The 27,805-nt window shown below is 41.7% G+C and overlaps 1 protein-coding gene across 1 annotated transcript; it reads left to right on the top strand.

Moving 5' to 3' along the window:
* The first annotated feature begins 1,815 nt into the window (after positions 1 to 1,815).
* LOC109483210 (ankyrin repeat domain-containing protein 27-like) lies at positions 1,816 to 26,825 on the top strand. Its single transcript, XM_019786189.1, has 30 exons — positions 1,816 to 1,991; positions 2,686 to 2,805; positions 3,813 to 3,963; positions 5,380 to 5,549; positions 6,047 to 6,106; positions 6,236 to 6,292; positions 6,557 to 6,622; positions 7,320 to 7,396; positions 8,042 to 8,178; positions 9,509 to 9,641; positions 10,157 to 10,223; positions 10,354 to 10,446; positions 11,727 to 11,857; positions 13,716 to 13,798; positions 14,515 to 14,630; positions 15,203 to 15,295; positions 15,923 to 16,031; positions 18,229 to 18,323; positions 18,488 to 18,588; positions 18,884 to 18,902; positions 19,167 to 19,283; positions 19,694 to 19,738; positions 20,105 to 20,218; positions 20,868 to 21,068; positions 21,861 to 21,980; positions 22,653 to 22,811; positions 23,371 to 23,521; positions 24,147 to 24,240; positions 24,441 to 24,513; positions 24,826 to 26,825. The coding sequence occupies exons 1-30, from the start codon at positions 1,890 to 1,892 to the stop codon at positions 25,906 to 25,908; spliced, it is 4,137 nt and encodes a 1,378-aa protein (XP_019641748.1). The 5' UTR covers positions 1,816 to 1,889; the 3' UTR covers positions 25,909 to 26,825.
* Positions 26,826 to 27,805: the final 980 nt, after the last annotated feature.

Here is a 27,805-nt window from a genome sequence, read left to right as displayed (position 1 = left end):
CCAATGATAAATGATGGCAAAGAGGGCACAGTACATAGATAACAAAGGGGGAAATTGAAATCTTTTAAAAACGTTCTGATGTGGTGATGAAGTTTTGGGTAAGTGATAATATATAAGTTTATTCTTGATATCATAGATACGTGGAAGCATAGAACATCGATATTTTAGTAGAAATGTACAACTAAAATGATTTGACGATATGTGTTTATTTTTTTAACATTTTATATAATCATATTTGAGGACACCGCCAAAATGCTTTTTCTTTTTACTCAGATCAAGGAGTCATTGTGCTCAGATGTATGGATGGAATTGCTACAAAAAGTGTTAAATATCAAAATTCCAATGCCAATTAATCACCGGTTCTCTCCTTTTTTGAGAGCAAATTGTTTTTTCGATGGAGTAGTGATACTTACAAGTTACATATACTGTTACTAGATGGATCGAGATGGGCAATTACAGAGAAGGCGACGGCACGTAAAATGTAAAAGTAATTTCACGGCAAAAGAAGACAAAAGAAAAGACTATATTATATCATGAAGTTTCTATAGTAACAAACACAGCATAAAGACATCACATATAGCTCATTTTTTCTAAAAATCATCATCAGAAAATTTTATCGGCAAAAAATGACCTCACGTGTTTGTACCACACTCTTCACTCGTGACGAGAGGTCAGAGTTCAGTACAGAATGGCGGAAGTCCGGAGTTCGTCGGAAGTCTGAATTTCTCCTCTTAAAAACGCTCCTTTTTGACGTTATTTGCCGCAGAGAACGGTTTAAGATAATGCAGACTAAATGTTAAATGATAGGTAAGTACGTGAGAACACTGGACTTTGCTGAGTTGTGAGTATAACGTTATATAGTCCTGTCCATGTTATGCGATGAAAGTGTTTCAGATCCTAGTTCGTCTTACCAAGGACATTATACACAAGGACATTATACACATGTGTGTATAATGTCCTTGGTCTTACTTTGAAATTCGTAAACAACATCATTATTTCTCAAGGTACAACTTGCCCCGAGGTTTTGTTTTCTTGCTGTGACAATGGTTAGATGCTTTGAGCCACGATGTTGCCTGCTTACCTGGCCACATCAATTGTCACTGTGTCAGTATGTTATATTATTACTTCAGCTACCCAGTATGGTATTTGTCACGTGTCGGTGCCTGAAGACAAAAGACTACTAGTACCCAACACACTAATTTGGAAAGTGTAAGTGTGAACAGGTGTGTTTGGCCGAATTGGAGATCTTTACTCCAGACAGATAGATAGATGACCGATGACCATTTAGGGTAAAAACAACTGTGGTCACTGGACAATATTGTGTGACCCATTAATACACAGTCATGTCAAGTTGTAAGAAACAGGTGAGCAGTAGAAACAGAAAGAAACTCCTGGTCCCGAGTCGGGGTATGAACCCACGACCAAACACGGGCACCAGTCCACATTCTGACGCTCTAATGGTTCGGCTACTCCCCCTTTTCTTTTCAAGATTCCTCCTCGAATCTTCCGAATTCGTCATCCCTTTGCCAGAAATCCCAGGGCCAGTGTGAGGACCACTAGGAGGAATGAGTAGAAACAGATAAAAAACCCTGGTCCCGGGCCGGGTTCGAATCCACGACCTCCCAAGCACCAGCTTCAAATCCGATGCTCCTACCAAGTGAGCTAAAAGGTCTAGACCCATCGGCCGGGTCAGTTGGTAGCCCCTATAAGCCCTATACTATTACAAAATTGAGACATGAGTGTGGTGCAGACATATTCCTGCGTCTACAATGGCTTTAACTTTTTAAGCAACTTCTGCATCCCCCACACAGGTATCACAATGTTTCCACTACGCCACCCATGTAGCAGATGAGAATCTAGAGACGCCGTGACCACGCCCTGGTGTTACCATGGAGATGTACGACGAGGACCTGGGGGAGAACGTGTTCTTCCAGAACCTGCGTACAAAACACACACAGCTGTACGAGGAGGCAGCCTTTAACAGGTGGATGGTATGTACCGGGAGGCAAGGTGCCCCAAATCCATTTGAAGTATAGAGAGAACTGCTTGACAACCTTTAATTGGTCAACTTAGTAGATCTCTTGCAGTCCTTGAAATTAGCTTTTCTTCCTATTGTCCCATCACTGTCCTAAAAATAAATTTCAGTTGTCCCGAAGTGAGGATGAACTGTCCCAACCTGTTTTTTTGGGAAGTACTTAGTATTGTTACAATACAGTATAAACTTCAACTTGAAGTCAACTTTATTTTGCTTATGTAATTCACTCCCAGGCGGACTGTAATTGCAGAGTAGACAGGAAATTTGGGGGAACTTTTAAATTTCCGTCTGGATCCAAAGGCCGGGACATGTGCCTGCATGATAATCAAAAGTAGTGCTGACATTCTGATGTTGATTTTTTTTCTATTGTCCCAAAAATGTCCCAAAGTTTCTTTTTAGTTGTCCCAGCCTAAATTTTACTTAGTGGTCAGTGGCCATTGGACCACCTTTAATTTCGAGCCCTGCTCTTGGCTGTGAGGGTCTGTGACATACTAAAGGAATTACTAGTGAGTTAGATGTACAGCTAGTAGATTTGATAAAACAGACCACAACTTTAAAGTTGTGGTCTGTAAGAGTCAAATTTGACTCTTACACCATGTCTCAGCCATGTCTGTGCACCAGAGTAAGACTTGTTATTTGTCCTTCTTCAGGTCTGTGTACCAAGACAAGGAACGGCGTCCCGACATCAACAGAACAAAGAAGATTTCGAGAACCACATTCTCCGACCTGTGAGAGACAAGGACGATGTTTTTCTCACTGCAAACAACAAGGCAAGGTTACAACTTGTTATAACATACATGTATTGTCAGTGGGTATAACAATGATTCTATGTGTGGAGATTTTGTTTTCAATGAGTTAGTTTGTTTGTGTTACAGTATCTGTATTAGAGTCACAGGCAGCTCTGGCTTACTGCAAACATTGAAGGTCAAAATGGTATCCAGCAAACCCGTGAATACTTTTATCAAGTTGGTACTGAGTAAAGGAGAATTTCCCTGAGGAAGGTGACAGATGGTCAAGGAAACGTTGGCTGAGAAAAAAGACTTGGTTGTGTAAAAAGAGCATACAGCAAAGTTGGTCTCCCTTCAGGCTTGGAGGATTTGACACTCAGAAAGTAGAATATGCAAAGGATCAGCTATATTGCCCTCCTTTGGTCAGTATGGTCAGTATTGACCATGGTAAAATCCTAATTGATAACAGCCCTACAGCTTCGGCCATGGCTGAACAGTCCTATACCAGAATGACAGTCTCTTCCACATGCATGGCTCAAAATTCATTTTTGGGAATAGGTGGACTGGTGCACCCAACCTAAAAATTTGGATGCAAAAAACTTTTTTTGCGTGCACCATATACTATATAGAATGATGAAAACATAATTACAGATCTTACTGCTCCTCTTCTGAGAGCTTGAATCTGAAATGGGAGCTAACTTCAAAATCTTACACAGTCAAGATTTTATTACTTTTTTATGCTTAGATGCCAAGAATATCCTGCATACTATTATGTAATATGTACAAAAATACCTACAAAGATATTTGGGTGCACCAGTGCACCCACAGAAAAAAATTGGGTGCACAGGTCCAAATTTGGATGCACTAAGGTGCACATGCACCCAGTATTTTGAGCCCTGACATGGGACACATTTGCAAGCTGACTCAGGTCTGTTGCAGAGTTCTTTTCTCTGGGTCCACTTCTCATGAGAAATCCATAATAAAAACAAGACCTTCACAGCAGTGTGACATCTTTTTTTTTTTATAAAGTGGAATTTGCGTGTTCCCAGGAGGTTCAGGTGAAAGGGAACACCATCACCACAGTGAAGGGGTTTAAGGAGCTGAGGAACGTGCTGGTCCTGTTTGAGGAGACGTTCTACAACAGCAGTGACCAGAGTTACAGGGTGCTGTGTCTGGACCAGTTCCTGGAAGGCAGGACAGGTGAGTGGCAGGATGCTGTGCTCTTGTACTCTCCAAGCAGAGGTTTGGGTTTTGGGGGTATTTTTGGCGTATTTTTGGGCTTTTTTATCGGGGTTTCTCTTTTGCACTGAATTTTTTTTCCCACCAAACCCAACCTCTGCCGGCACTCACCCCGGGGAGGGGCAAACCTATTAAAAGCTATTCAAAACAGGCGATAGTGCCCCTCCCCGGGAACCATCAAACTGTCATTAGGGATATCCATTTTATTGCGGTGGATTATCAAACATCTAGCCAGTCAGAAAGGCATTCATTTGGCCACACGCCTCCTGCTGACTGTGCCTATTCATGAGTCTGGTTCACACCTCCTTGCAGAACGACTGAAATGTGTTGAAGAGATTAGGTTTATAGCCCATTGAAGCTTTCGACTGCCTGCAGAGGTTGGGTTTGGTGGGAAAAAAAATTCAGTGCAAAAGAGAAACCCCAATAAAAAAAGCCTAAAAATACGCTAAAAATACCCCCAAAACCCAAACCTCTGCTTGGAGAGTAGTGCTCTTGTACTTTGCTGATAGACTCTGTGCAGGCTTTTAGCTAGGGGTGTCCAGGGCGTCTTTTGGATGCCCTGTACTGAAAATAATAAGAAATTGGACGAACTCCTTTTTGGTAGGACACCCTAAAGACGCCCTATTTTTCCCACTCACAACCCCTGCCATGCACACATGCCTTCCTTCAGCCTTACTAGTATTAATACAAAAATGCTGGTTTACTGAAGGGAGAAACCTCAAACTCCCCAGAATTTGCACCTCGAAATGCAGAAAATAGTGTTTGAGAGCACAATGAATTTTAAAAAAGCCCAGGAATGTATTATGATGTGGAAAATTTGACGAAGGACCTTTGAATTCAAATTTTTATTTTTAACCACATTGATTTAACTAATGGTGCCTTCATTGGAGAAAGTTACTTCACACAGTCGTATGAGCAGTAATCCATTGTGTGATATAGTTCCCTCTGATCATGCAGTACAGTTCCAAAACATTCACTGATGGGGTCGTGTGGCATAACGTTAGAGTGTTCACCTCAGACCCAAGAGGTTCCAGTTTTGAATCCTGCCCAATGCGACCGATCTTGTTCCCTTGGGAAAGGTACTTTGCACGATCGTGAAACGATTTCGTCACTTCTGTCAGGGGTAAAGGAGTACCTAGGTTTGGTTACGGACGTCCCTCGGATAGGACGTTAAAGAACCCACCACACCTATCAAAAAGAGCAGGGGTCCTTCCCGGTGTGAGTGGTTCAAACCTTACAGTCTGGTCTCAGGTTTAACATCTTGCAGAGGTGATATCAGTATTCATCTGTTATGTCAATCCTTCCACAGATACGGTAAATCTTTATAAATAAAATTCACAGAAGTTTAAAAACTCCAATTTTGTGTTCCACTTGCAGAGTCTGTTCAGGAGCCCCTGCTGGTATCCCTTCAGTCATTGGACGACTGCACGGAGTACCTGTGGGGTCGTCATGGCAACCACCGCACCAGGAGACAGGTGGATCAGCGCGTGCAGCACTTCATCGGGTCGTACCACCAGCTGGAGGGGGTGTCCCTCAGGCACACCATGGTACAACCTAATAAGTTATGATTATGCTCGGATGACTAAAATTTTCATGGTCTATTCTGTACTTTAAAATGTTATTATGTCACAGCAGTATTATGTATGCTGAATTTTAATGTATCTCATAACAGAAGCAGTGCAATTTTGTGGCGGTAAAGTGACTTGTATCTGTATCTGTATAGCCGGTATAACCGCCCCTCGGCTTAACACACCAGCTTCTGCATGTATCTGTATAGCCGGTATAACCGCCCCTCGGCTTAACACACCAGCTTCTGCATGTATCTGTATAGCCGGTATAACCACCCTTCAGTGTAACACACCAGCTTTGCAGGCATGCAGCGTGACTATAGCTGGCTACATGTACAATATATTACACTTGTTACACCTAGCCTTTGAACATCTTGTGATTGTTGAAAGATTGTATACAAGAATTCTTTTTTCAAGAATTCCATTATACATGTAGATTGACCTTGATGCATAGATATTGTCCTTGCTGTCTGTAGGATGCGGCAAATACCCTGTTTGTTCGAGCAATGCAGACAGCCCTGAAGGACAACAACATGGTAAATAAAAACTTACATGACATTCAAGAAGTCAAATTTCATACCTCTATTGAACATTCAGGGGTTATGTGAATTTCTTTTTACAATTTGAAGACTTGCAGTGAGACATTTTTTTTTCTTCGTGTATAGGGGAAAATTGCGAAGCAGAGCACAATTCACATGGACAACTTGAAAATTGCTATGGAGGTAAGAAAAAGATAATTCTGATCAATCGTAACAATTGTCAATTGACAGCATGGCAACAAATCCATTACTAGCTAGTACATTTGTGTGTTTCTGACTTCACTAGTTATTTTAGCTTGTTTTTTCTCCATTCATATTCTACTCTCTAAGTAAGTTTTTTGTGAAGCAACAGAATGCTTAAAAGTGTAAAAATAAAAATGAAAGGAATGTTGCTGAATATTGCTATTGCTTACATTTACTAACTTAATATACTTCTTGTCATAACAGACCTATGTGATGCATGGTGTCTTCAACAAGGTGTTCAACACCATCAGTACATTCACTGCTGCTCAGGTAAGACATCACAGTTTGAAGTTCAATCAGAACAAAGTCCCAAACATGGCCAGACTGTAATCGTAATGGGGTTGTACAAAATAGGTCAACTTAATGATAGGTTTTACACTGAGCTTCGTATTGTTTTATTGTCTCCAAGATAATAAGTACCAATAGTTCAGAAATAGGATTACCTGCCAGGGGAAGTTGATTGTATCTAGACTCTAGACTACTGAAAAGGATTTACTAGTAGTTTTATTATATTCATTTTGTGAATATGTTGTTGCCAACAAAACACGTACAAACAACAAACCAACAGTTGGTTGTTGATCCTGTATATTTATGTTTACCGAAGGAAAACATTATTGTTTTTACTCAATTTCCTCTTCTTCTCCAAACACTAACCTCTGACCTGGCCAATGACATGATTTGTTGACGTCTGTCACCATGGTGACTGGTGTTAGGTTACATAATGTTGCAAACTTCATGGTCTGCTCTGCTCCTGTCACCATAATACTAGTAGTACATGTATGTGAATATGTTTGAGTAAAAATTAACAGGGCAGACCATGTCCGAAGGTAAACATTATGCATTTGCTTTGAAAATGTTTAATACTTCTCTAGTTGAATATTGATTTGTATACTGTCATATGGTTTTGCATGTTTATAATAATTTTGTTTCTATTTCATCATGTCAATGTCTTATTCCATTACCACAGGATGCTGCCCTGAACAAGGTCACAAGAAATCTGGCAGATGTCCAACTTCGAGATTTGGGGGTCAGGAAAGAGTTTTGGTAAGTGCTGCCATCTAGCAGACTGCAATGGTACTTCAGCTTTTTTCACTGTGCAGTGTTTTGAGTACTGTAATGAACTTTTGGTACTCATCTTTAATATATAATTGATAAAATTTGCTGACAAAGTTGACAAAGATGGTATATTTTTTAATGAATGAAAGAAAGACCTTTGTTGTACATTTTTACTCGTTGCGAACTAAAGTACAGGTCACGGCAAATAGCGATGGTAGACTAAAATATATCTATTATATATAATATAGTAAAACTACATATGTACAGGTTCTGCTTCTTCTTGCTTCTTAAGACAGTTGTAAATGTAAGAACATGTGGAGTTTATAGTACGAGGATTATCGAGTTTCATGAGGAATGCAAATTTCAACCCTTGAGCTACGGGGAATGCGAGCCTTAAGCAAGCAAGCAAATCTAAAAAAATCTAAAACTAGGGAAAAAAATCTTGTATACAATTGAAGAGAATCTTTCATTATTGTATAGAGTACAGTGACTGTCATAATTGAGAATCAGAGAAATGCAAAGCTAAGTCAATTCAGACAAACCGCTGAAATAAAAAAAGCAACTGCTCAAGTACTTGTCAAACGTACATTCTTTTCAAATAATCATGATTTATATCTTTGCATGTAATCTCAGGCAAAGTGTTCCGAGAGCGAGACGTGAGCTCCATGGACTGAACAGGTTCTGTTCCCCTCTGGAGAAACTGTTGTGTGTGAAACGTGCCATCACTGCTATCACCCGCCCCTCCCCACTACACAAACGCAAGGAGTCAGGTACATACTACCTCTGTGGAGTTTTTAGAGTTTTTGTGAAACTGGTTTATTCCTTATAATTATGATATTTTTCTCTGACTTATTCTGTCTAATAGCATGCATTTTCCCCACTAGCTCCCATAAGGCAACAAACATGCATACAGCATAAAATTGAAGATAGGAAATTAACTTAAAATGATACTATAACCTTTTCTGGAACCTTTTCTTTTTTTTTCTTTTTTTTTATTGCATTTTCAAGGGAGTAGTACAGTTGTAAAGTATGAACATATACATTTGTAAGTGGTGTACAAGACAAAAGACAGTTTACAAACGATTTCCTAAGTAACAAGATAATTGTGTAATGTTCCCCATTTCCCCATATGTTTCTTTACTTTTTGACAATTCTGTGCAATGATCAACTCAATCTGGAACCTTTTCAGTGTGGCCAACATGCTTATGTACAAACACAATCACATGTGCGCAAACTAAGAAATTGAAAAGTAAACTGAAAACAAATACCTTTGTACACGGGGGTAACTAGACTAAGTATTAACATCTAGCAGTGTTCGAAAAACCCATCTGCATTCCATATATTGCAGGGAGATTTACAATATAATAATTGCAGAAGAAACATCCTACAATCTGCAACTTTGCATTATTAGGTTGAGAAGATTGTAGTATAGAGGCTTGTGTATTTGCAGAAAGTGTTTCCAAATTGCAGAACAAAATTTTCACTCATCTGCAATATTGCAGAACATTGAAAAAAAGGATTTCTACCACTGCATCTAGCCTAACACAAGCAACCATACAGACACATTGAAAACAAAACCTTTGTACCTGTAGATAACAAGTCTATAACAAGTACCTGTTTAAAGTTAAAACTTTTGTTCCAACACAAAAAATTCTCTCACCTAGTCTAAGAGCTTTCGACCAGTCACTCTGGTAGACTGACCCAGTGAAATTTGTCACATAGCTTCTTTGAAGTGTGATGTCAACACTGGGTCAAAGGTATCTGGTAGACGATGTCGGCCCCCGTCGCGGTTCAATGTAGGGTGATGGGTCCTGATCTAAATGGCTTCCTTCACCCCTCTTAAGAAATAGTCTTGTTCAGTGTCCAAAATCCTTACATCGTCTACCAGTTACCTTTGACCCAGTGTTGAGGTCACACTTCAAAGAAGCCACATGACAAGCCTCACTGGGTCAGTCTACTGAGGAAGACCAGAGTGACTGGTCAAAAGCTCTAGGTGAAAAAATTTTTTTTTGTGTTGGAACAAAAGTTTTAACTTTAAACATGTAATTAGATGAACTTTCATGATAACCAAGTACCTGATGATGTATCTCCATATGGTAGTGACGATGTCCTCGGATGACCTGCTGCCAATCCTGGTGTACCTGGTGATCAAGGCTGACATCCCCAACTGGCTGGCTAACCTGAGGTACCTGCACAACTTCAGGTTCTCCAGACCTGCCAACGATGCCTTCGGGTCAGTCATACACAACACTTCAGTCTACTTACATGGTTAAGTCTAGATCTTCCTCTTCTTCTTCTTCACTGCATATCAGCAGTTGACACTGAGGGGGGCGTCATCTCTGCATGTTAGAGTCTCCGTAAGTCTCCAAATGAATGAATGAATGAGTGAGTGAGTGAGTGAGTAAATGAGTGAGCGAGTGAGCGAGCCAGCGAATGAATGAATGAATGAATGAATGAATGAATGAATGAATGAATGAATGAATGAATGAATGAATGAATGAATGAATGAATGAATGAATGAATGAATAAATGAATGAATGGACAAACAAACGAATGAATGAATGAAGAAATATGAGTGAATGTACAAAAATTAATGTACAAGGTACGAAAAAATGTGTGTCACATATCAGGTTTATCTTGGCATGTAATGATATCCATGACTGTCACAGTATCAAGATATTTAGGATGAATTTTGGACTGTTCATGTATATTATGTTTAGCCAACAAACATGTTTTGCTCACCCACAGGTTCTATCTTGCATCTCTTGAAGCTGCAATAGAGCATGTTAAGAGTGGGAGTGTTGGAGTAGAGGAGGTAAGTACAGTCACCATTAAAAAAACTTACACTCTTGTAATTTTGTGATCTTATCAGCAATTACATATATGGTAAAGTTTGATCACTTTAATCATCACCAGGAGTGTTGAATTTTGATCATTATTTCCAGGGTTCAGACCAAACGCTGACCTCCAGTCCCCAGTGGCAGGCTATACAGAGACAGAGTTCACAGGACAACTCCACAATACTGGTACTGTTTGAGGTGAACACTAATAACTGATTCTCTTATCAAGGGCAAAAGCAATTTGCACATTAATTTTGCAGTAATATCAGTTGGCTGTTTACCTAAAACAAGTAACAAAAACAATGATTTTTTAAAATCTTTTTCATTGTGTAATGTTAACTACATGTAACAGATTGATTTAATTACCTCCGGGGAAGGAGATATCCTTCCGCGAGGAGGTTTTACTATGGTTCGAAACATTTCTGTCAGCAGCTGTTTCTCGCGATCGGCTGGACGGATTGGTCTGTTGTTCGGTATACGTATTGCTATTGGGCTGCAGATGATGCAGAACGTTTTTGTTTAATTGCATATGTGTTTATGGGCGTCGAAATAAAAGGTTTTTAAGTGCTCCGGACACCCCCGCCATGCTGAAAATGGAATTTACCATGTTGTTAAGGAATGGGGAGGTTGCAGTTTTGGGTCTTAGCATTTAAAAGGGGTCAAACAGAGGGGTGTCTGGTTCCGATAAAAATTTTGGGTGACGGCGCAGCAATGACGGCGCGGGATGACGGCGGGGATAATGGCGCGGGTGACGGTGCAGGCTGTCAGACTGTGAGACACGTTAATCAACAGTCCATACCGAACCAACCGTCAGTAGCCATCAAACACATACAAACATATTACGCACATAACTTTCATACTACACACAAACAAATAACCTAAACCAATAGAACACAAAAAAACCCGGAGGTTTGAAATCTACGATTTCCCTTGTTAAATTTTAAAGAGATCAGAGGACTCAGCTGCTAAAGTAGATTTGGCAACCAGGCTATCTTTATTGAACACAAGTTTGGTGGTAGTTTTGTATCTTAGCATCTATATGTATCTTGGTACAAACGAGATCCAAACAATTCGATTACTTCTGCTGAGCCGTGATTATTAATCCATATGTTTCTCTAATAACAGGTATATGGTCTAATGGTTCACAGGAAGTTTAGCACTTAGTTACACAGAGGGTTACCAATGGTCTAGTATAATACAGATGAGGTACTGACACTTATCTACAGAACAGTTACTACAACTGTACATGTACACATACCTTGAGTCCAGGTCTCGAACTGACTAACAAGGCACTCATTGTCTCTTCCAAGCTCAGCTATGCTAACAATAGTCCTTCACCTGATCTTGTTTGTTTCTACTCGCTCCTCCTGTTTCTTACACAACCAAAGTTGTGTGTGTAGTCAACATTTTGGTGGATCATCTGCCACCTTCCTCAGGGTGATGATAACGCTCAAGTTTTCTTTGTCTCTTGTGTTCAGCACATCCGTGAAGGTACAGTAGAGAATGTACAGGACATGTTAGAGGTGTCCACACCTGACCACACCCAGCTCAGGACCAAGATGTGCCACCCTCTCTGCTCCTGTGACAGCTGTGAGAGACTGGTGTCAGGGTGGGTTGGACTTCAATTATTGTTGATTTTTAAGATGTCAACCCTGTGACCAGACTGTAAGGTTTGAACCACTCACACCGGGAAGGACCCCTACTCTTTTCGATTAGTGTGGTGGGTTCTTTAACGTGTGTGGGGCGTGGCTCTCCCAAACACGGGACCTCAATTTAACGTGCTATCCGAGGGACGTCCCTAATGCTTAGGTCACAATTCAAGAAAGGGGCCCGCTCGGCGCGTGTTCGGCGTGTTTTTTGGCACTACCGAACGGGACCTGGACGGAGACCGGCGGGCTTCCCGACGGCTGCCGGCCTATTTTTGGCCCCGCGCGGTCGCCGAATCGATTTTAACTTAGAGTTAAAAACACTTTGGGCCCCGTTCGGCGAAATACGCCGAAGCGACGCCGTAACCTGACTGCCCTGGACCCGTCGGGCGGCCGAACAGGCACCTGCCTAAGATTATGACGTCACATGTGCTGATCAGTGCATCAGATGGTCAGGAAAAGGGGGTTATACTTTATAGGGAGCATATATAAACTCCTGCCTCAGACTACGTCGCACAGTTCACCACGTGTGTGTTACATCGTGTACTTGTGTGTGTTACACCTTGTATTTGTGTGTCAGAATGTCGAAGGGCAAGGGAAAACAGCCGGCACGGCTCTCTTGCCAACTTCATAAAACAGATCATAACAGGAATAGAATGTGTCTGACATTATCTCTTGTTACATCATATGCCTTCGTAATAAAATGGAATGCAGGAGTTATTGGCATTTATTTTCAGTCCAAATTTCAACAGAAGTAACGATATTCAGAGGTTTTATTGCTCAATAGCAAGGAGCTGCCACGGCACACTTCCTGCGTCACTGCTGAAGTACTTCCTGCGTCACTGTTGAAGTACTTTCGAAAGTAGGCCCTCGGTTACTTTTGCGACGCACCAGTTCTGCCTGCCTCTCTTCTTCAGCTACCAATGCCAGAAGACCTACATGTAGGTTGTCACCAATCTCAATCTCAGACGGGCTTGTAAGTTGTTTGCAGGTTGCACTGAACGCTGCATCGCCAACTTCAGTCTACTTTTTACTTGACGTGTACTCTTTACTTGAAGTGAACGGTAGCAGGCAGTGCAGCGCTTATATAATGTACCTGCTCAAAAACACGAGAGGAGCCCGTCGGGATCCCGCCAGGAACACGCCAGGGACCTGACAGCTGCCCGGCCGAACTGTAAGAGCCGGTCGGCACCCTACCACACGCCGCACGGGTCAAGACGGGCGACTGACCGGGCACTGGACGGGTCCCTGACAGAAACCGGCCGCAAAAGTTTATGAATATTAATGAGAGCCGCCGGCCGGAGCACAAGCAGGCCCCGACAGGGAGCCGTAAAGGAACATTTAATTGTGACCCTGACAGTACGGCGCACGCTCGGCGTCATGACGCCGGCCGGCGTCTACTCCGAGGACATACCGAACGGGCGCCGTTTCAAATGTGACCTAAGCATAACCAAGGCTAGGTACTCATTTATACCTGAGTGAAGTGAAGTCATGTTAAGTGCCTTTCCCAAGGGCACAAGATCAGTGACACCGGGCAGGATTTGAACCCTGGACCTCTTGAGCCTGGGCCGTACATGGTACCTCTATGCCACACGACCCCCTTAAACTTTAACTAGTTTAAGGTCCGAAAAAACAAAAATACTTCATGGAAGTCTAAAATCTCTCTTTCCTTGTAAATCTGTGATTATTGTACTTATTAACAATAGTGTGAATGTTCAGAACTTAAAAGAAGAACTATGTGTCCCCAAATGTTATTTTACAGGTCTTATCTTCACATACATACTAGGTTGAACTTGATGACTAAATTTTCCACTTCTCCAGGAGGAGAAATGACCCAACCGCTGTCACAGCCTACTCCAGAGATGACAAGGGGCTAACAGCTCTCCATGTCGCAGCCATATATGGTAAGGCCTCATTAGCGTAATTCTCACCATGTTGTCAATCTATGAAGATTACATTTAACGTTACCTCAAACTAATTTGGTTCAGACAAAGTGATCAAGGTAGGATATTGTTAAAAACCTCTCTATGTTTTCAATGTATGTCGACTAGCCATTTCAGAAAACCAGATGCAAGTTTTTACAGATATCCTTCCTGTCACCAACCTAAGCCACTGTCTAGGATATGTTTTAAAGGCATCGATCCAATGCAATTTCAGGGCAGCAAGACTGGAAATATTCTGAATAACTACAATAAGGCAATCTTTGTGATATTGAACCATATAGTGTTTCGCATTAGCACATTTGATCCAATATTTCATACTCTGGGCTTTTGAAACAGCCAAAACAAGCGCTAAGATGAGTCCTTTATTTTCTGGGTGGTACCCTAAAAATCTGCCAAGGGCCCTTTCATTAATTATCTTCTGCCAGAATTTTTGCTCCATGAGGGTCAATATACATTGGGACAGTGTGGTTTCAACTTAGTATGTATAATGTAGATACACGTAAGTGGCTAGAATATTGGCTTTGAAAAAATCAGGTTTTTAAGCCCTAAATTCTGCACTGGATACATATATCAGGACCTTCCATATATATAATAAGCTATGTGTGACGGACAGGGGCATTACAAGTACAAAATGTACTCTATGAATGATTGGCATTTTCTCTCTGTGATTGCCCTAGGACGAGCTGACATGATAGACCTCCTAGTTACGAAGGGTGGAGTAGTGAACGCTACAGACTACCACGGCTCCACCCCTCTCCACCTGGCCTGTCAGAAAGGTCACCAGTCTGCTGCTGTAAGTCATGATGTCAAACTACCACTCTCTCATTGGTTGAACTGCTAACTGCCATGCTCTCATTGGTTGAACTGTTAACTGCCATGCTATCATTGGTTGAACTGCTAACTGCCATGCTCTCATTGGTTGGAAGTTGTTAACTGCCGCTCTCTCATTGGATGAACTGCTAACTGCCATGCTATAATTGGTTGAACTGCTAACTCCCGTGCCATCATTCATTGGTTGAACTGCAAATTACCATACTTAGTCTATCATTGGTTGGACTGCTAACTGTCACTCTCTCATTGGTTGAACTGCTAACTGCCATGCTATCATTGGTTGAACTGCTAACTGCCATCTCTCATAGGTTGGAAGTTGTTAACTGCCGCTCTCTCATTGGATGAACTGCTAAGTGCCATGCTATGATTGGTTGAATTGCTAATTGTGTTGGACAGTTAACATCAGTTTACTACACAGTGACCCTTTTCCAACAGTATGCTTGTCAGTTGAGTGACAACAGCTTAAATTCAACACTGGGCTACGTACACTGCAGTATGTTATACATGTACGTTGAAGTTGTTTTTTTTCCACAGCTGTTGCTGCTACACTTCAGTGCCGATGTCCGGGCTCAGGACAATGACGGAAACACCCCACTTCACCTCTGCTGTGAGAATGGACACGAAGACGTAGGTTTTCCAGGCTACATGTGATACATGCACATCGTAATTTAGTAACAAACTTGACAAACACTGTGATGTTACATGAATTCTTGTAATATCTCATGACATCAATGTAACTGTCGTGTGTGTGAGTAGTATTCGTGTTTACTTAGTATACTCAATTATGCATTAAGAAAATTTTGTAATTCTTGTATTTTTTCGTGCACACTGACTTAATTCTATGGATGACAAAAAAAAAAAAGTTCACTTCCTGCAAGTCTCTGAGGCCTGGCTCTAGGCCTGGGTAGTCCTTGGTAGTTAGCGACAATACAGAGCCGGTGATAACTCTAGAAGATGGCACCCTGGCTCCCGAAGCTCAAGTGCTGATTCATAAATGTCGCAAAAATGCAGCATGTGCCGGCTTGTCGTATACGTTGCTATGTGCTGACGTAAATTCACAATACCAGCTTTGCATTCCTGTGGTTTAGTAGCATTTTTATTTTTGGCCGGGATTTTTTTTTATTCGCACTAATTTTGGGGGTCTTCAGAGGATGTCATCCATAGGTGTGGCCTTATTGTACATTCTCTACCTGAGCAAGACTAACTGATTGTACCACTCATGTAATAATATGTGATCCATGTATGTTGTTGCAGTGTGTGAAGGCAGTGGTGTACTATGACCGCAGCTATGTGGTGCTGGACATTAATGCTGCTAATGACAATGGTGACACCCCCCTGCACCTGGCAGCCAGATGGGGATACTGTAAGTTAACTGGTCATCATCGTCACTGCTGATAAAGGCACTGTAACAGTTGTCTTTAGGCCACACCAATTTAATTTGTTGGTTCTCAGATTTTTTCAGAAAAAATATGAAGCGACGGCGAAAAAAACAACAGGTCTAGGCATATATTATACCCATCAATACCTGAGAATTATAGGCCGATCTCTCTGCTATGCCACACATACAAGCTCTTTGAAAGACTACTACTCAACCGAATTGCTCCACTTGTGGATGAGCTTCTCATCCCTGAGCAGGCAGGCTTCAGACCAGGAAAATCCTGCACCGGCCAACTCCTGAACCTCACACAGTACATTGAGGACGGCTACGAGAAAGGCCTGATCACAGGAGCTGTCTTCGTAGACCTCTCCGCAGCGTATGACACTGTAAATCACAGGATCCTCACTAGAAAGATCTTTGAGATAACCAAAGACGCAAGACTAACTGAACTGATCCAGAACCTACTATCAAACAGACGTTTCTTCGTAGATCTCAACAACGATCGTAGTAGATGGAGAAGGCAGAAGAACGGCCTCCCCCAGGGCAGCGTACTTGCACCCATGCTGTTTAACATCTACACTAATGATCAACCAGTTCATCCTGACACAAGGAGGTTCCTGTTTGCTGATGATCTCAGCATCGGGGCACAGGGAAGGACCTTCAAAGAAGTAGAGACAACTCTCAGTGAAGCCCTTACAACCCTTAACCCGTATTACGCTGTGAACCACCTACGAGCGAACCCAGACAAAACACAAGTGAGTGCCTTCCACCTGAAAAACAGGGATGCAGACCGACAACTGAGGGTTAGCTGGCAGGGTAAGTGGCTGACCAGCACCAACAGGCCAGTCTACCTAGGCGTCACCTTAGACAGAACCCTTTCATACAAGACCCACATTGTGAACACCAAGCTGAAAGTGGGTGCCAGGAACAACATCCTTAGGAAGCTCGCAAACACCAAGTGGGGTGCAGATGCAAGCACTGTACGGGCCACAGCCCTTGGACTGTGTTTCTCTACTGCGGAATACGCAGCTCCTGTGTGGTGCAGATCAGCACATACCACAAAGCTGGACACAGCCTTGAACTCCGCTTGCAGAGCCGTCTCTGGATGTCTTCACCCCACCAGAGTCGACGACCTTTACCTGCTGTGCGGCATTGCACCACCACACATAAGAAGAACGGTGGCGGCACAACGGGAGAAACTGAAGCAGGAGACAGACCCACATCACGTACTCTACCAACATGCTCCTGCACCAAAAAGACTCAAATCCAGACACAGCTTCCTGCACTCAGTTGAGTCACTCAGTGGCAGCGCAGAGTCACGGAGGATGGCCATGTGGTCCCACCATCTCCAAGAAGCTCCACATAAGTTAACCTTCACCCCGAAGGAATCCCTCCCTCCAGGAGCGGAGGAGGCATGGCCAACTTGGGCATGTCTCAACAGGTTAAGAACAGGCACAGGAAGGTGCAGGACACTAATGCAGAAGTGGGGCCTTGTCCCAGACGGACAAACTGCATGTGACTGTGGGCAGGAGCAGACTATGAGCCATCTCCTTGTCTGCCCCCTCCTGCCCGAACCCTGCTCGAAGGAGGACCTGGAAGCCCTGACCCCCAGTGGAAGGGCATGTGCGGAGTACTGGAGGGGAAGAGTGTAGCAGTGAACGGTGACCCGAGAAGAAGAAGATATATTATAGCCCCAAATGCTACAATAGGAGCCATGAAGTGAACAAAAAAGGCTGAGTAAATATATTGAATTTTGAACTTCAAAGCACTGCATTGATAGATGGAAAAACTGTAGGAAATAGCAAGAAAGGGACTTTCCTGAACTGTTGGGGGCAAAATATTTTTTTGCAAATCAGAAAAAAAATGAAGAGGCGAATCTGAGAACCAACAGATTGAATTGGTGTGGCCTTTGGCTTGTTTTTAAAATATGTGTAAGTCTGTTTGTGTGTTTGTCTGGCCTGTAAGTCTCTGTATTTCCGAAGTTCCCACATCATATACAATGTTTGTATTCCGATTAGCCCACTAAAGTTAAAAGCTTTTGCCTATCAAGTCTGCCAACTCTGATTGCTTTATTCTACAAAACAAAATTACATCAATCTCCATCCTTTATTATGACTGTCTTCAAAATGCTATCTGACCCATCATACCCAAAATATTGACTTTGTCTTTTGTTTTTTTACAGGTAACATAGTGGACACTCTGCTCCAGAATGGTGCCTCAGTTGAAGCCCTAAACAGGAAGAAACAGACTTCTCTAGACTGTGCACACAATGATACAGTAAGCTGTAGTGTTGGGGATAGCTTTTACCACGAATACTAACAATTGGACTGATCTCAATTTGTAGTGTCATTTCATTCAATAAAATGTTGAATGTTGCATGTAACAGTATAATAAAAGATAGCTCTCTTGAAATTTCATTGTTTGTTGTCTTTTTCTTCCAGGTTTCCAGAGTCTTGTTGCAGGCACTTGAAGACAGACGGGTGCAGGAAACAGAAGAAAATTTTATCAAGGTAGCCCGGGTTACGGTGAGTGTTTATGAGTGGTGATAAGGTAGAGGTTTCAAAGTTATCAGCCATCTTTTTAAATTTAAAAATTTGTAGTAGGGACAGTGTGATGTAATTTCCGCAATCCAAAACCTCAGAATGCAAACTGAAAACCTAGCTTTTGTTGATCATCTTGTAACAGTGGGGGCCCAGGTTCGATTCCCGGTGTGGAAACCACTTTAAGAATTAGGAGAGACTAGAAAGAGAAAGACACTCCTGGTCCCAGGCCGGGGCTCGAACCCACAACCAAACCCAAGCACCAGCTTCGAACCTGGCTACCAATTCTGTTAAAAGGTCTAGACCCATCGGCTGGGTCAGTTGATAGCGCCTATAAAACCCCAACTGTTACACTCTCTGTATGCTTTTGGCTAAAAGTCCTCTTTCATTAATCTTTTACTAATAGTATATCATTCTATAATAATATTATAGTGTTTAGCAAGGTACATGTAGTCTGTGGCATTCTACTAGGCTGAAAATTAACCCATAGCCCAATAAAGGAACCATTTAGCAACCATATCGGCTGTTGGGTTATGTAGCAGGGAGAAAGTTAACAGTGTGTGGTTTATTTTCTGTCCAGGATGCCAGCCCTCCTAAGCCCACCAGACCAGACAGAAGGGAGTCTGGTCCTCTCAGTATCAACAAACTTCCCACTGCTGTACCTCAGGACTCCCCTCAACAGCAACGGGAAAAACAGGTACAACAGACAAAAAACTAGTACACTTTAACCTTAAGGTAACATTTGCAAAGCAAATGCATAATGTTTACCTTCGCATATGGTTTGCTCTGTTATAAATTCTTACTCAGACACAGTCGAATATGGTCAGACAAGAGTATAAATCCCTCCTGCTATAAAATTGCAACATTATGTAACCCAACACTAGTTGCCATGGTGACAGACGTCTGGTTAAGGTCATTGACCTTATTGGTTTGAAGAAGAAGAAGAGGAGGAGGAAGCAAAGCAAAAACAATGTTCTCCTTCCGTAGACATAATTAAGATCAAATCAATAATCTTTTGTTATACAATATACTAAATTTTGAATGTCTACGATTGCTGCAAAGAATGTGTAATTGTGTTCATCTCAACATTTTCCTGCTGTGTTCCAGGTTGAAAAACTTTTGAAGGCAGTTGCTGATGGGGACATAGAAATGGTAAGTGGTGCATTCCAACATGATGCAAACCACAACTGCACAGCAAGAATGCAAATTAAACTTTATTAATATGCAGTCTAGACACTGGGTTTGAAGTGTAACCTACATGGGTTGTTATTTGAAAGGTACCACCTACATGTACAATGTACATTTTGAATAAAGTGTAGAAGAAATGATAGTAGTTTCTGATCAGTTTTCAGTGTAACATACTGTTGTAATATACATGTAGGTTCCTAAATTCTGAGTGGTGAAGGTAAAATCTATCATGGTGCAGGGAATTTTAGATAATTATACCAGGTATGCAGAAAACAGTATTTCTGGCCCTACTATATAACACTGACTAGTACATGATGTGTGTTTGCACAGGTGCGTTATCTGTTGTGTGTGGAGAGTTCAGATGAAGATGAGGATGTGTTTGATGCCAACGCCTCCCTCTGCCACCCACTGTGCCAGTGTGAGAAATGTCACCCTGTACAGAAGGTAATACATTGTACATGTATATACTGCAAGCCACTTTATGTTCAAGGTAGCAAAAGTTTGTGGTCTGAGAAAAATGGAGATGTTCTGTGAAATTTCACAGGGGCAGCAGGTGAAGAAAAAACGAAGTCTGAGAATTTTTTTTCAATCCTAAGGCAACACCAATTTAATTTCAATTGTTGTTTCTGGGATTTTGGTCAGAAAAATATGAAGCGACAGGGTGAAAAAAAAAAGGCCAAGGCACCCATGATAGCCGGAGACTCGAGAAGGTGAGGGTTCGAATCCTATCTGATGCCACCGATATTGTGCCCTTGGGAAATTAAGGCACTTCACACAACTTTCCTCACTTCACTCAGGTGTAAATGAGTACTACCTAGCTTTGGCTAGGGATGTCCCTCAGATAGGCTGTTAAATGGAGGTTCCGTGTTTGGGGAGGGCCAAACCCCATGCACGTTAAAGAACCCGCCGCACTTATCGAAAAGAGTAGGGGACCTTCCTGGTGTGAGTGGTTCAAACCTTACAGTCTGGTCTCTGGGTTGACATCTTTGAAGAGGTTATAGTCACCTGTTATGTCAATCCTTCCACGAATGTGGTAAATCGTCAAAAAATACAAAAAATAAAATAAAAATGGTGACATGTTTTTTGCCACCAGAGAACAGCAGTGATGTCGGTTGACGAGCTCAGCGTGAACTCGGCCAATGAGGGAGGTTTTACGTCCCTTCACGTGGCGGCGCTACACGGACACAAGGACCTGGCGCTGCTGCTACTGCGGAACGGAGCCAACGTGAACGGGCAGAACAAAGCACAGCGCAACACGCCCCTCCACATAGCCTGTCAACATAATCATGTAAAGGTAAGACAACAAGACTGGCAACGAAAACATACATTGCCATGGCGACAGTGGTTGCTGTTAGGGTTATTGTTTGCATGGCACTGCCATGATTTCATGATTTTAAAGCGTTTGTACCTGTTAAGTCTAGACAGATACAGTGCACTCCTCCCCTGAGTGTATAGTGAACGAGCCCCGCGCGCACAGAAAGTAGGGCATCTGGGGCAGACATGTTTTCCCAAGGGTTTCCAGGAATGTGAGCATTGTGGGAGACATTCCTGTGGACAACATTCCTGAGTGTACAATTCCTAGAATTCTTCCAAACTACACAAAATACTGAACCCCAATAGGCTCCTACCTGAGATGTTGCCAAAAATGTGATAGCCTAAGGGCACCAATGGTTACATCTCGGTACTGTACAGAAGTACATGTATTGTTTTGGGAGGCTGAGCTGTGTTTTCTTGTCTGTTGGTCCAGGCAGAAAATGGGTGTAGGGATGATTGACTGGCAGATTGACAGGTCACAAGGTCAGGCACAGAAAATTGGGGGGGGGGGGGAACTTGAAACTAGTATAATGATAAACTGTATTTAGGTTGACAGCATGTGGGTGTGACAAAATTGACAGACAGAATCATTATGATAGGACATCAAAAAGTCGGACACAGGGAAAAGGGTTAACTTAACATGAAGGTCATGGAAATCCAAAATATTCCCGGAGACCTGAAATTGCAACATTTGTCTCATTAGATACTTTGGTATTACAGTGTTCTTCTTTGAGGATAAGACTTAATAGTTTAAATCTTCTTCTGTTGTCAGATTGTGTCAGCCCTGTTGGACCACGGTGCCAAGTGTAACGTTAAGGACCATAACGGGTGTACGCCGCTGTACCTGTCTGCCACCGCGGGAAACCTGCAGCCTGCTCAACTGCTCATTCAGGTACTTGTTAATCATTGTAGGTGTCATTCAGCTGTAACAGCTTGGTGCCTAGTCAGGGCTCGAAACTAACGGTGTCCCAATGGCTAGTGACCACTAAAATTTAAGCTGGGACAACTAAAAAGACAATTTGAGCCTTTTTTGGGACACAATAAACAAATCAACATCAGAATGTCAGCCCTTCTTTCGTATGGCTCTGGAGAAAGCTCCCCAAAATTTCCTGTTTACTCTGCAATTATAGCGCGCATGGAAGTAGTAACGTAAGCAAAATAAAACTGACTTCAAGTTCACTTTCTGAAAAACAGGTTGGGACAGTTCATCCTCACTTTGGGACAATTAAAATTTATTGTTGGGACAGTGCTGGGACAATAGGAAAAAATTTTAATTTCGAGGCCTGCAAGTTTCACAAATTTAAAGCTGTCAAACGTTTCATTTTTCCCTTCCTATGGACTAGATTTACTACCTGTATATGTAGTTTAAAAATGTGTTCATGTGGTAAAACTACATGTAGTATATTAATGATGCATAATTGGTAGAATTCTAGTGAATTACGTTGTATACTTATAGGTTTTTGAGTAATGGCTGTGTAGTGAAATGGAGCCAAAGGTCCTGAAAATGAAAAAAAATACTTCCTGGAAGTCTGAAATCTCTACTCTCTTGACATGTTTTTTGCAGAAAGGTGCAAACGTCAACCAGACAAATCAGCGAGGTAACACGGCGCTTCATGAGGCAGCTCGCTGGAACTACCCAGAACTGGTCTCACTACTGCTGGAACATGGAGCATCAGCAGCCATCAGGAACAAAACTCAACTCACTGCACTGCAGTACGCACATGTGAGGAAAACTGCTCTACATCCATGACTTTAGAAATCATTACTTTCCAGATAGAAGTATTGTTTTGGGTGGTGCTCTCTTAGGCAGAGTTTTTATGTAAATTATGTTGATTAACACAGTTTTGACCTGTTATGCACTGGGCTAAAGGATGTGGTCAACATGAATGTAAGGCCACACCAATTTAATTTGTTGGTTCTCAGATCCGCCTCTTAATTTTTTTGTCTGATTTGCAAAAGAAAAAAAAAAGATTCTGGTTCTGAATCAACTAAAAAATGCTGATATTTTACCCCCAACAGTTCAGGAAAGTCCTTTTCTTCCTACTTGTTACAATTTTTCCATCTATCAATGTAGTGGTTTGATTAAAAATTTGAAATTCTTTGAATATTAACCCAGCCTTTTGTGTTCATGGCTCCTATCGTAGCATTTGGGGCTATAATAGGATGCCTAGACTTGTTTTTATTTTAATTTTTTTTTGCCCTGTTGCCTCATATCTTTTTCTGAAAAATCTGAGAACCAACAAATTAAATTGGTGTAGTCTAATATATTGAATATTGTACAGAATGAAGCTGTTGCTGAGCTCTTGAGGAGCCACATGGAGGAGAAACCAGCCGATCATGTCAACCTGAGACCTCGTGCCAGAACACCCTCGGGAAGTGCAGGCTCGGAAACCTCCGGGGTAGCAGGCACAAACTTACCACCCGGACACTCAGGTGGGTCAAAATCATGAAAGTTCATCTGTACATGTGTTGGTAGTTACATGACTTTAAAGTTAAAACTTTTGGTCCAACACAAAAAGTTCTCTAACCTACAGCTTTCGACCAGTCACTCTGGTCTTCCTCTGTCAGTAGACTGACCCAGTGAGGCTTCTCACATGGCTTCTTTGAAGTGTGACGTCAACACTGGGTCAAAGGTATCTGGTAGACAATGTCGGTCCCGACGTGCTACAGTGAAGGGTGATGGGCCCTGATGTATATAGCCTTCTTCACCCTTCTCAGGAAATAGTCTTGTTGGTCAGTGTCCAAAAATCCTTATATATAATTATACAGTGTCAAGTGAAGGGTGATGTTGTTGGGTAGGGCAGTAACAAGCATCTGCGGGTATCAAGTGCTGATGCAAGGTGGACGTGGACATCCCACTTGAGGACATTATTTTTTCGGCATAGATGTGTATATACATGTAGGACATACTGTAACTGTAACTCTAACTCTAACAATGATTTTTCTAAGGAAGGCTTTTGATCATAAAAATTACCTGTTTTTGTTAGTCATGAAGATTTACATGAAATTTATGATATTATGTTCTTATATGTATTTGCTGTCACAATTTCTTCTCCAGGTCCAGTGGGCATCAAGGCTCTGTTCCAGGCATTTGATGCAGATGACATCAAACTGTCCAAACAGCTGGGCAAGGAGATCAAGACGTTTGACAAGTGAGCAAACATGTATTTTTTTACTGTGTTGTACTTTGTTCACCACTTTCTAAGCTTAAGCCCATTGTATGTTAGGAAAATTTCTGTCTATTGAAGAGCAATTTCACTCTTTGTAAACATTTTTTTTCCTGATAGTTTTGCATGTAATAACAATAATAAAGAGTGTCTGCTAAACGTATATAATTGATTCCCATTGCCAGGTCCAAGAGGTTGAAGAAGACCATCACTCGAGACAGGAGCTATCCTCAGCTACAGCTCCTAGCTGTTGAGCAGGTAAATATACACTTGTATGTCTGATAGACACATCTACATGGATAAAAGGATAAACCTACATACTAATAGATAGGTGGATGAATGGATGGTGCAAATTAACAAGTCTAGCAATTTAATATTGATGGTGACATTAATTTTTTTAATGTCAAAGACTCAAAGTCTTAGTTCTGTATACTACCGGTACATCAATTTTTGTCACATTGAAGAAAAATGATGAGTGAGCTGTTGTTGGTCTTCAGTAGACTAGAATGTTGTTCAAATCAGTGGGTAAAAAGTTCCCTCATTATGATTTGTGTACTATTTTGAATGTAGACACCACCTTCAGCCTTCAGTAGTGGTACATGGCCCCCCACTGAGGTTGACTCAGCAACAGTTACATCACCAGAAGCACAGGACCCTATGACAGGCCTGGACACCCATAACACAGGCCCGGTGGAGGTGACAGAAAAAGAGATGGTGGAGGTGCCTGAGAGGGACAGGAATACAGACAGGAGGGAGAACGAGGGGACGTGGCAGATCCAGGAGAGGATCACCGAGGTAGCGTCCCCGACACGGATCCGGGAGTTTCTGACGTCCATAGCCTCAATCAGGCTGGTGGAGGCTGACAACAGTACAAGTGAACACGACACGGAGGACAGTCATGTTTCAGACATAGAGGGACCTTCTGAAAGAGGTAACACTGTGAAGAATATAGACGAAAACTCCTCAAACTTGGGTCATGAAGGTAGAAATGGCGAAGATGCATCTCCAAAAACTCCATTGCAGCCCAAATCTGGCAGCAACAACGGACAAACATCGGCACTTGACAATGCAACAGTTGTGCTAGCAGAGAATCTGATGGTGGAACCGCCATGCAGTGACGTCCAAACTGCCCGAGAGGTCCTCCCTGACCCCAGTCCACAAATGACCTTCGCAGTCAAGGACATGGAAGAACTTCTGAGCGAAGCAGTCGAGGAAGATGACTGCGAGAGACGGGAAGCAGAGTTTGTGGTCACCTCGGTTGTGGAGGAACTGGTCAGAAATGTGGACAAACCTGTGGTGGAGGACATATTGGACGATGTCATAGAGTCTGTACTTGAGCAAAGTGCTTGTACATCCTCATCAGAGACACAGAGCTTTGGTATGGCCACAAGTAGTGACGGTCTTGGAGAGAGTTCCCTCAAGGAAGCGCAAGTCTTTGACGAATCGGAAAAAGAACTCCAAAACATGCTGTCACTGATAGACAACCCATCCACCAATGATACAACCACAGAGTCATCGTGGGAGGACATCCCAGCTCAACCAATGACTGAAGAGCTAGAGAGGACGTCAACCAATGAGGACGTCTCTCCAGATGTCCAAAACAACCAATCAGAACAATTGTTGCATTCAGAAAACCAAGTGGAACATTCTTGAAAGTGTGTCTAAACCAATCACAACACAAAGACTGAAAGACTCTGAATGTTTGAATTGAATGGAAAATGAAGCAAGGCAATCAAAATCAAAATACCCACATTCAGGGGTCCAATTTGGTTATTGGTTGGACTGGACATCTCTTAACTGGTGTTACTGGGTATCTCTCAATCAATGATACAAACAAGAAAGTTGTCTCTATGTATAGTAATAAGCTATTAGCTTGTGGTTTAATAATATTATGTGCATGTGCAGTGTGATACATTTTGGGTAAAAGTACAGTAATGTAAAAGTTGAAGAAGGCCCCCGGCAATACACAGAAAAATTAATGTGATATATTACACCCAATGCACCACACCGCACATGCCCAAAATGACGTCTATGAACAGGGTGTTCTCTCTAAGTCATATTACTCAAAATTTCAAATACTGTAGATTTTGAAACTGTGTCCAGCAAAAAACACTAACATCTAAATTTTTGAAAATCTCTAGTTTCGAGATCCAGCTGTAATATAACAGTGGTCTATTTTAGGAGTCCGAAGCATTGACATTTGCCTTTCAAATTTGCTGTCACACCCAATGTGTGCATATTAATAAGATGTGAAAGATATAGATGTACAATGTACATTGATTTCTTGTCTTTTAGACTGAAGTGATTATTGTAGCTAGCCAGGATATGTCAACTGGCCATGTAGTGGCACACAGAGGTCTTGCAGATGCGTGGATTAAGTACAGGGTCTGTTAGAATTGTATTTGGTGGTGTTGAATTGCCGGGTGGTTAGACTACTGGGGGGTCATGTGTTTGATACCTGGCATTCCTGGCAAGAAGTGTCTTTGGGAATGACATGTGTAAAATGGGCATCTGACTTTGGTTGGGGAGGTAAAATGTGGTAGAAAGAGAGGGGGGTGGACTCTGCCTTCCCATACTGTGCTCTTTAGGCCACACCAATTTAATTTCTTGGTTCTCGGATTCACCTCTTCATTTTTTTTCTGATTTGCAAAAAAAAAATGAAAATTCCGGTTCTGAATCAATTAAAAAAATGCTCATATTTTGCCCCCAACAGTTGAGGAAATTTTTCTTTCTTTCTAGTTTTTCCATCTATCAATGTAGTGGTTTGATTAAAATTTCAAAATTCGTTGTTGAAATTTTAACCTAGCCTTTTGTGTTGACTTAATGGCTCCTATCGAAGCATTTGGGGCTATAATAGGATGCCTAGGCCTGTTTTTGTTTTATTTTTTTCGCCCTGTCTCTTCAGATTTTATCTGAAGAAATCCGAGAACCGACAAATTAAATTGGTGTGGCCTTAGACACAGTAGATTTAACAACCCACTGCCCTTTACAGCCTGTAAAAGGCTACATGTATATGACTTCCTTAACTTGTACCTTTTAGTAATTATAATTACTATGAATCTCAGATAAAGAGAAGGACAGTCGGTAACACTAGGTGATGCACACTTGATGAAAATGCAGTATATTTATGCAAAAGGCTATCCTTGGTTTTATCTGCAATGCAGATGTTACAAAAGAATTTACGTTAGTAGTGCAATGGCATAATAATTTATTCATACCTTGTTTTTTTTATGATGGTGAAAGATTAGGTTTCATTAAGGTGCTAATATGTAAGGTAATACAAATAAAGTGACTGTGTTGTATATCATGATCAGAAAGGAAACCAAAATTTATTGTTCTGCAAAGACAAAGGCATTTCACTTAAGTTGTTACAAATTTATGTTGGTTTTGTAGAAAAGGCAATAAGGCATAGGTTTGTTGCACAATGTCTCAATATTTTGAATTATTACTGCAGAATAAACATAATTATGTAGTCCTCTCACAGTGTAGTGGGACTGCATAAGATTCTTTTTTTTTTGTCTTTTTTCAAGAAAGTAACTGCTAATTACAG

This window comes from Branchiostoma belcheri, unplaced genomic scaffold, assembly GCF_001625305.1.
Source record: "Branchiostoma belcheri isolate BF01 breed outbred unplaced genomic scaffold, Haploidv18h27 scaffold63, whole genome shotgun sequence".
Lineage (NCBI taxonomy): Eukaryota > Metazoa > Chordata > Leptocardii > Amphioxiformes > Branchiostomatidae > Branchiostoma > Branchiostoma belcheri.
Note: the sequence above shows the minus strand (reverse complement) of the source record. Positions and strands in the feature narration are given on the sequence as shown.

What these genes read in the sequence shown, in the direction of transcription:
- LOC109483210 (XM_019786189.1), top strand. Translation starts at nt 1,890, where the DNA reads ATGGAGATGTACGACGAGGACCTGGGGGAGAACGTGTTCTTCCAGAAC. An exon ending in GTTCCTGGAAGGCAGGACAG is followed by an intron (nt 3,964 to 5,379) that starts GTGAGTGGCAGG and finishes TTCCACTTGCAG; the next exon opens with AGTCTGTTCAGGAGCCCCTG. An exon ending in CTTACCACCCGGACACTCAG is followed by an intron (nt 23,522 to 24,146) that starts GTGGGTCAAAAT and finishes TTTCTTCTCCAG; the next exon opens with GTCCAGTGGGCATCAAGGCT.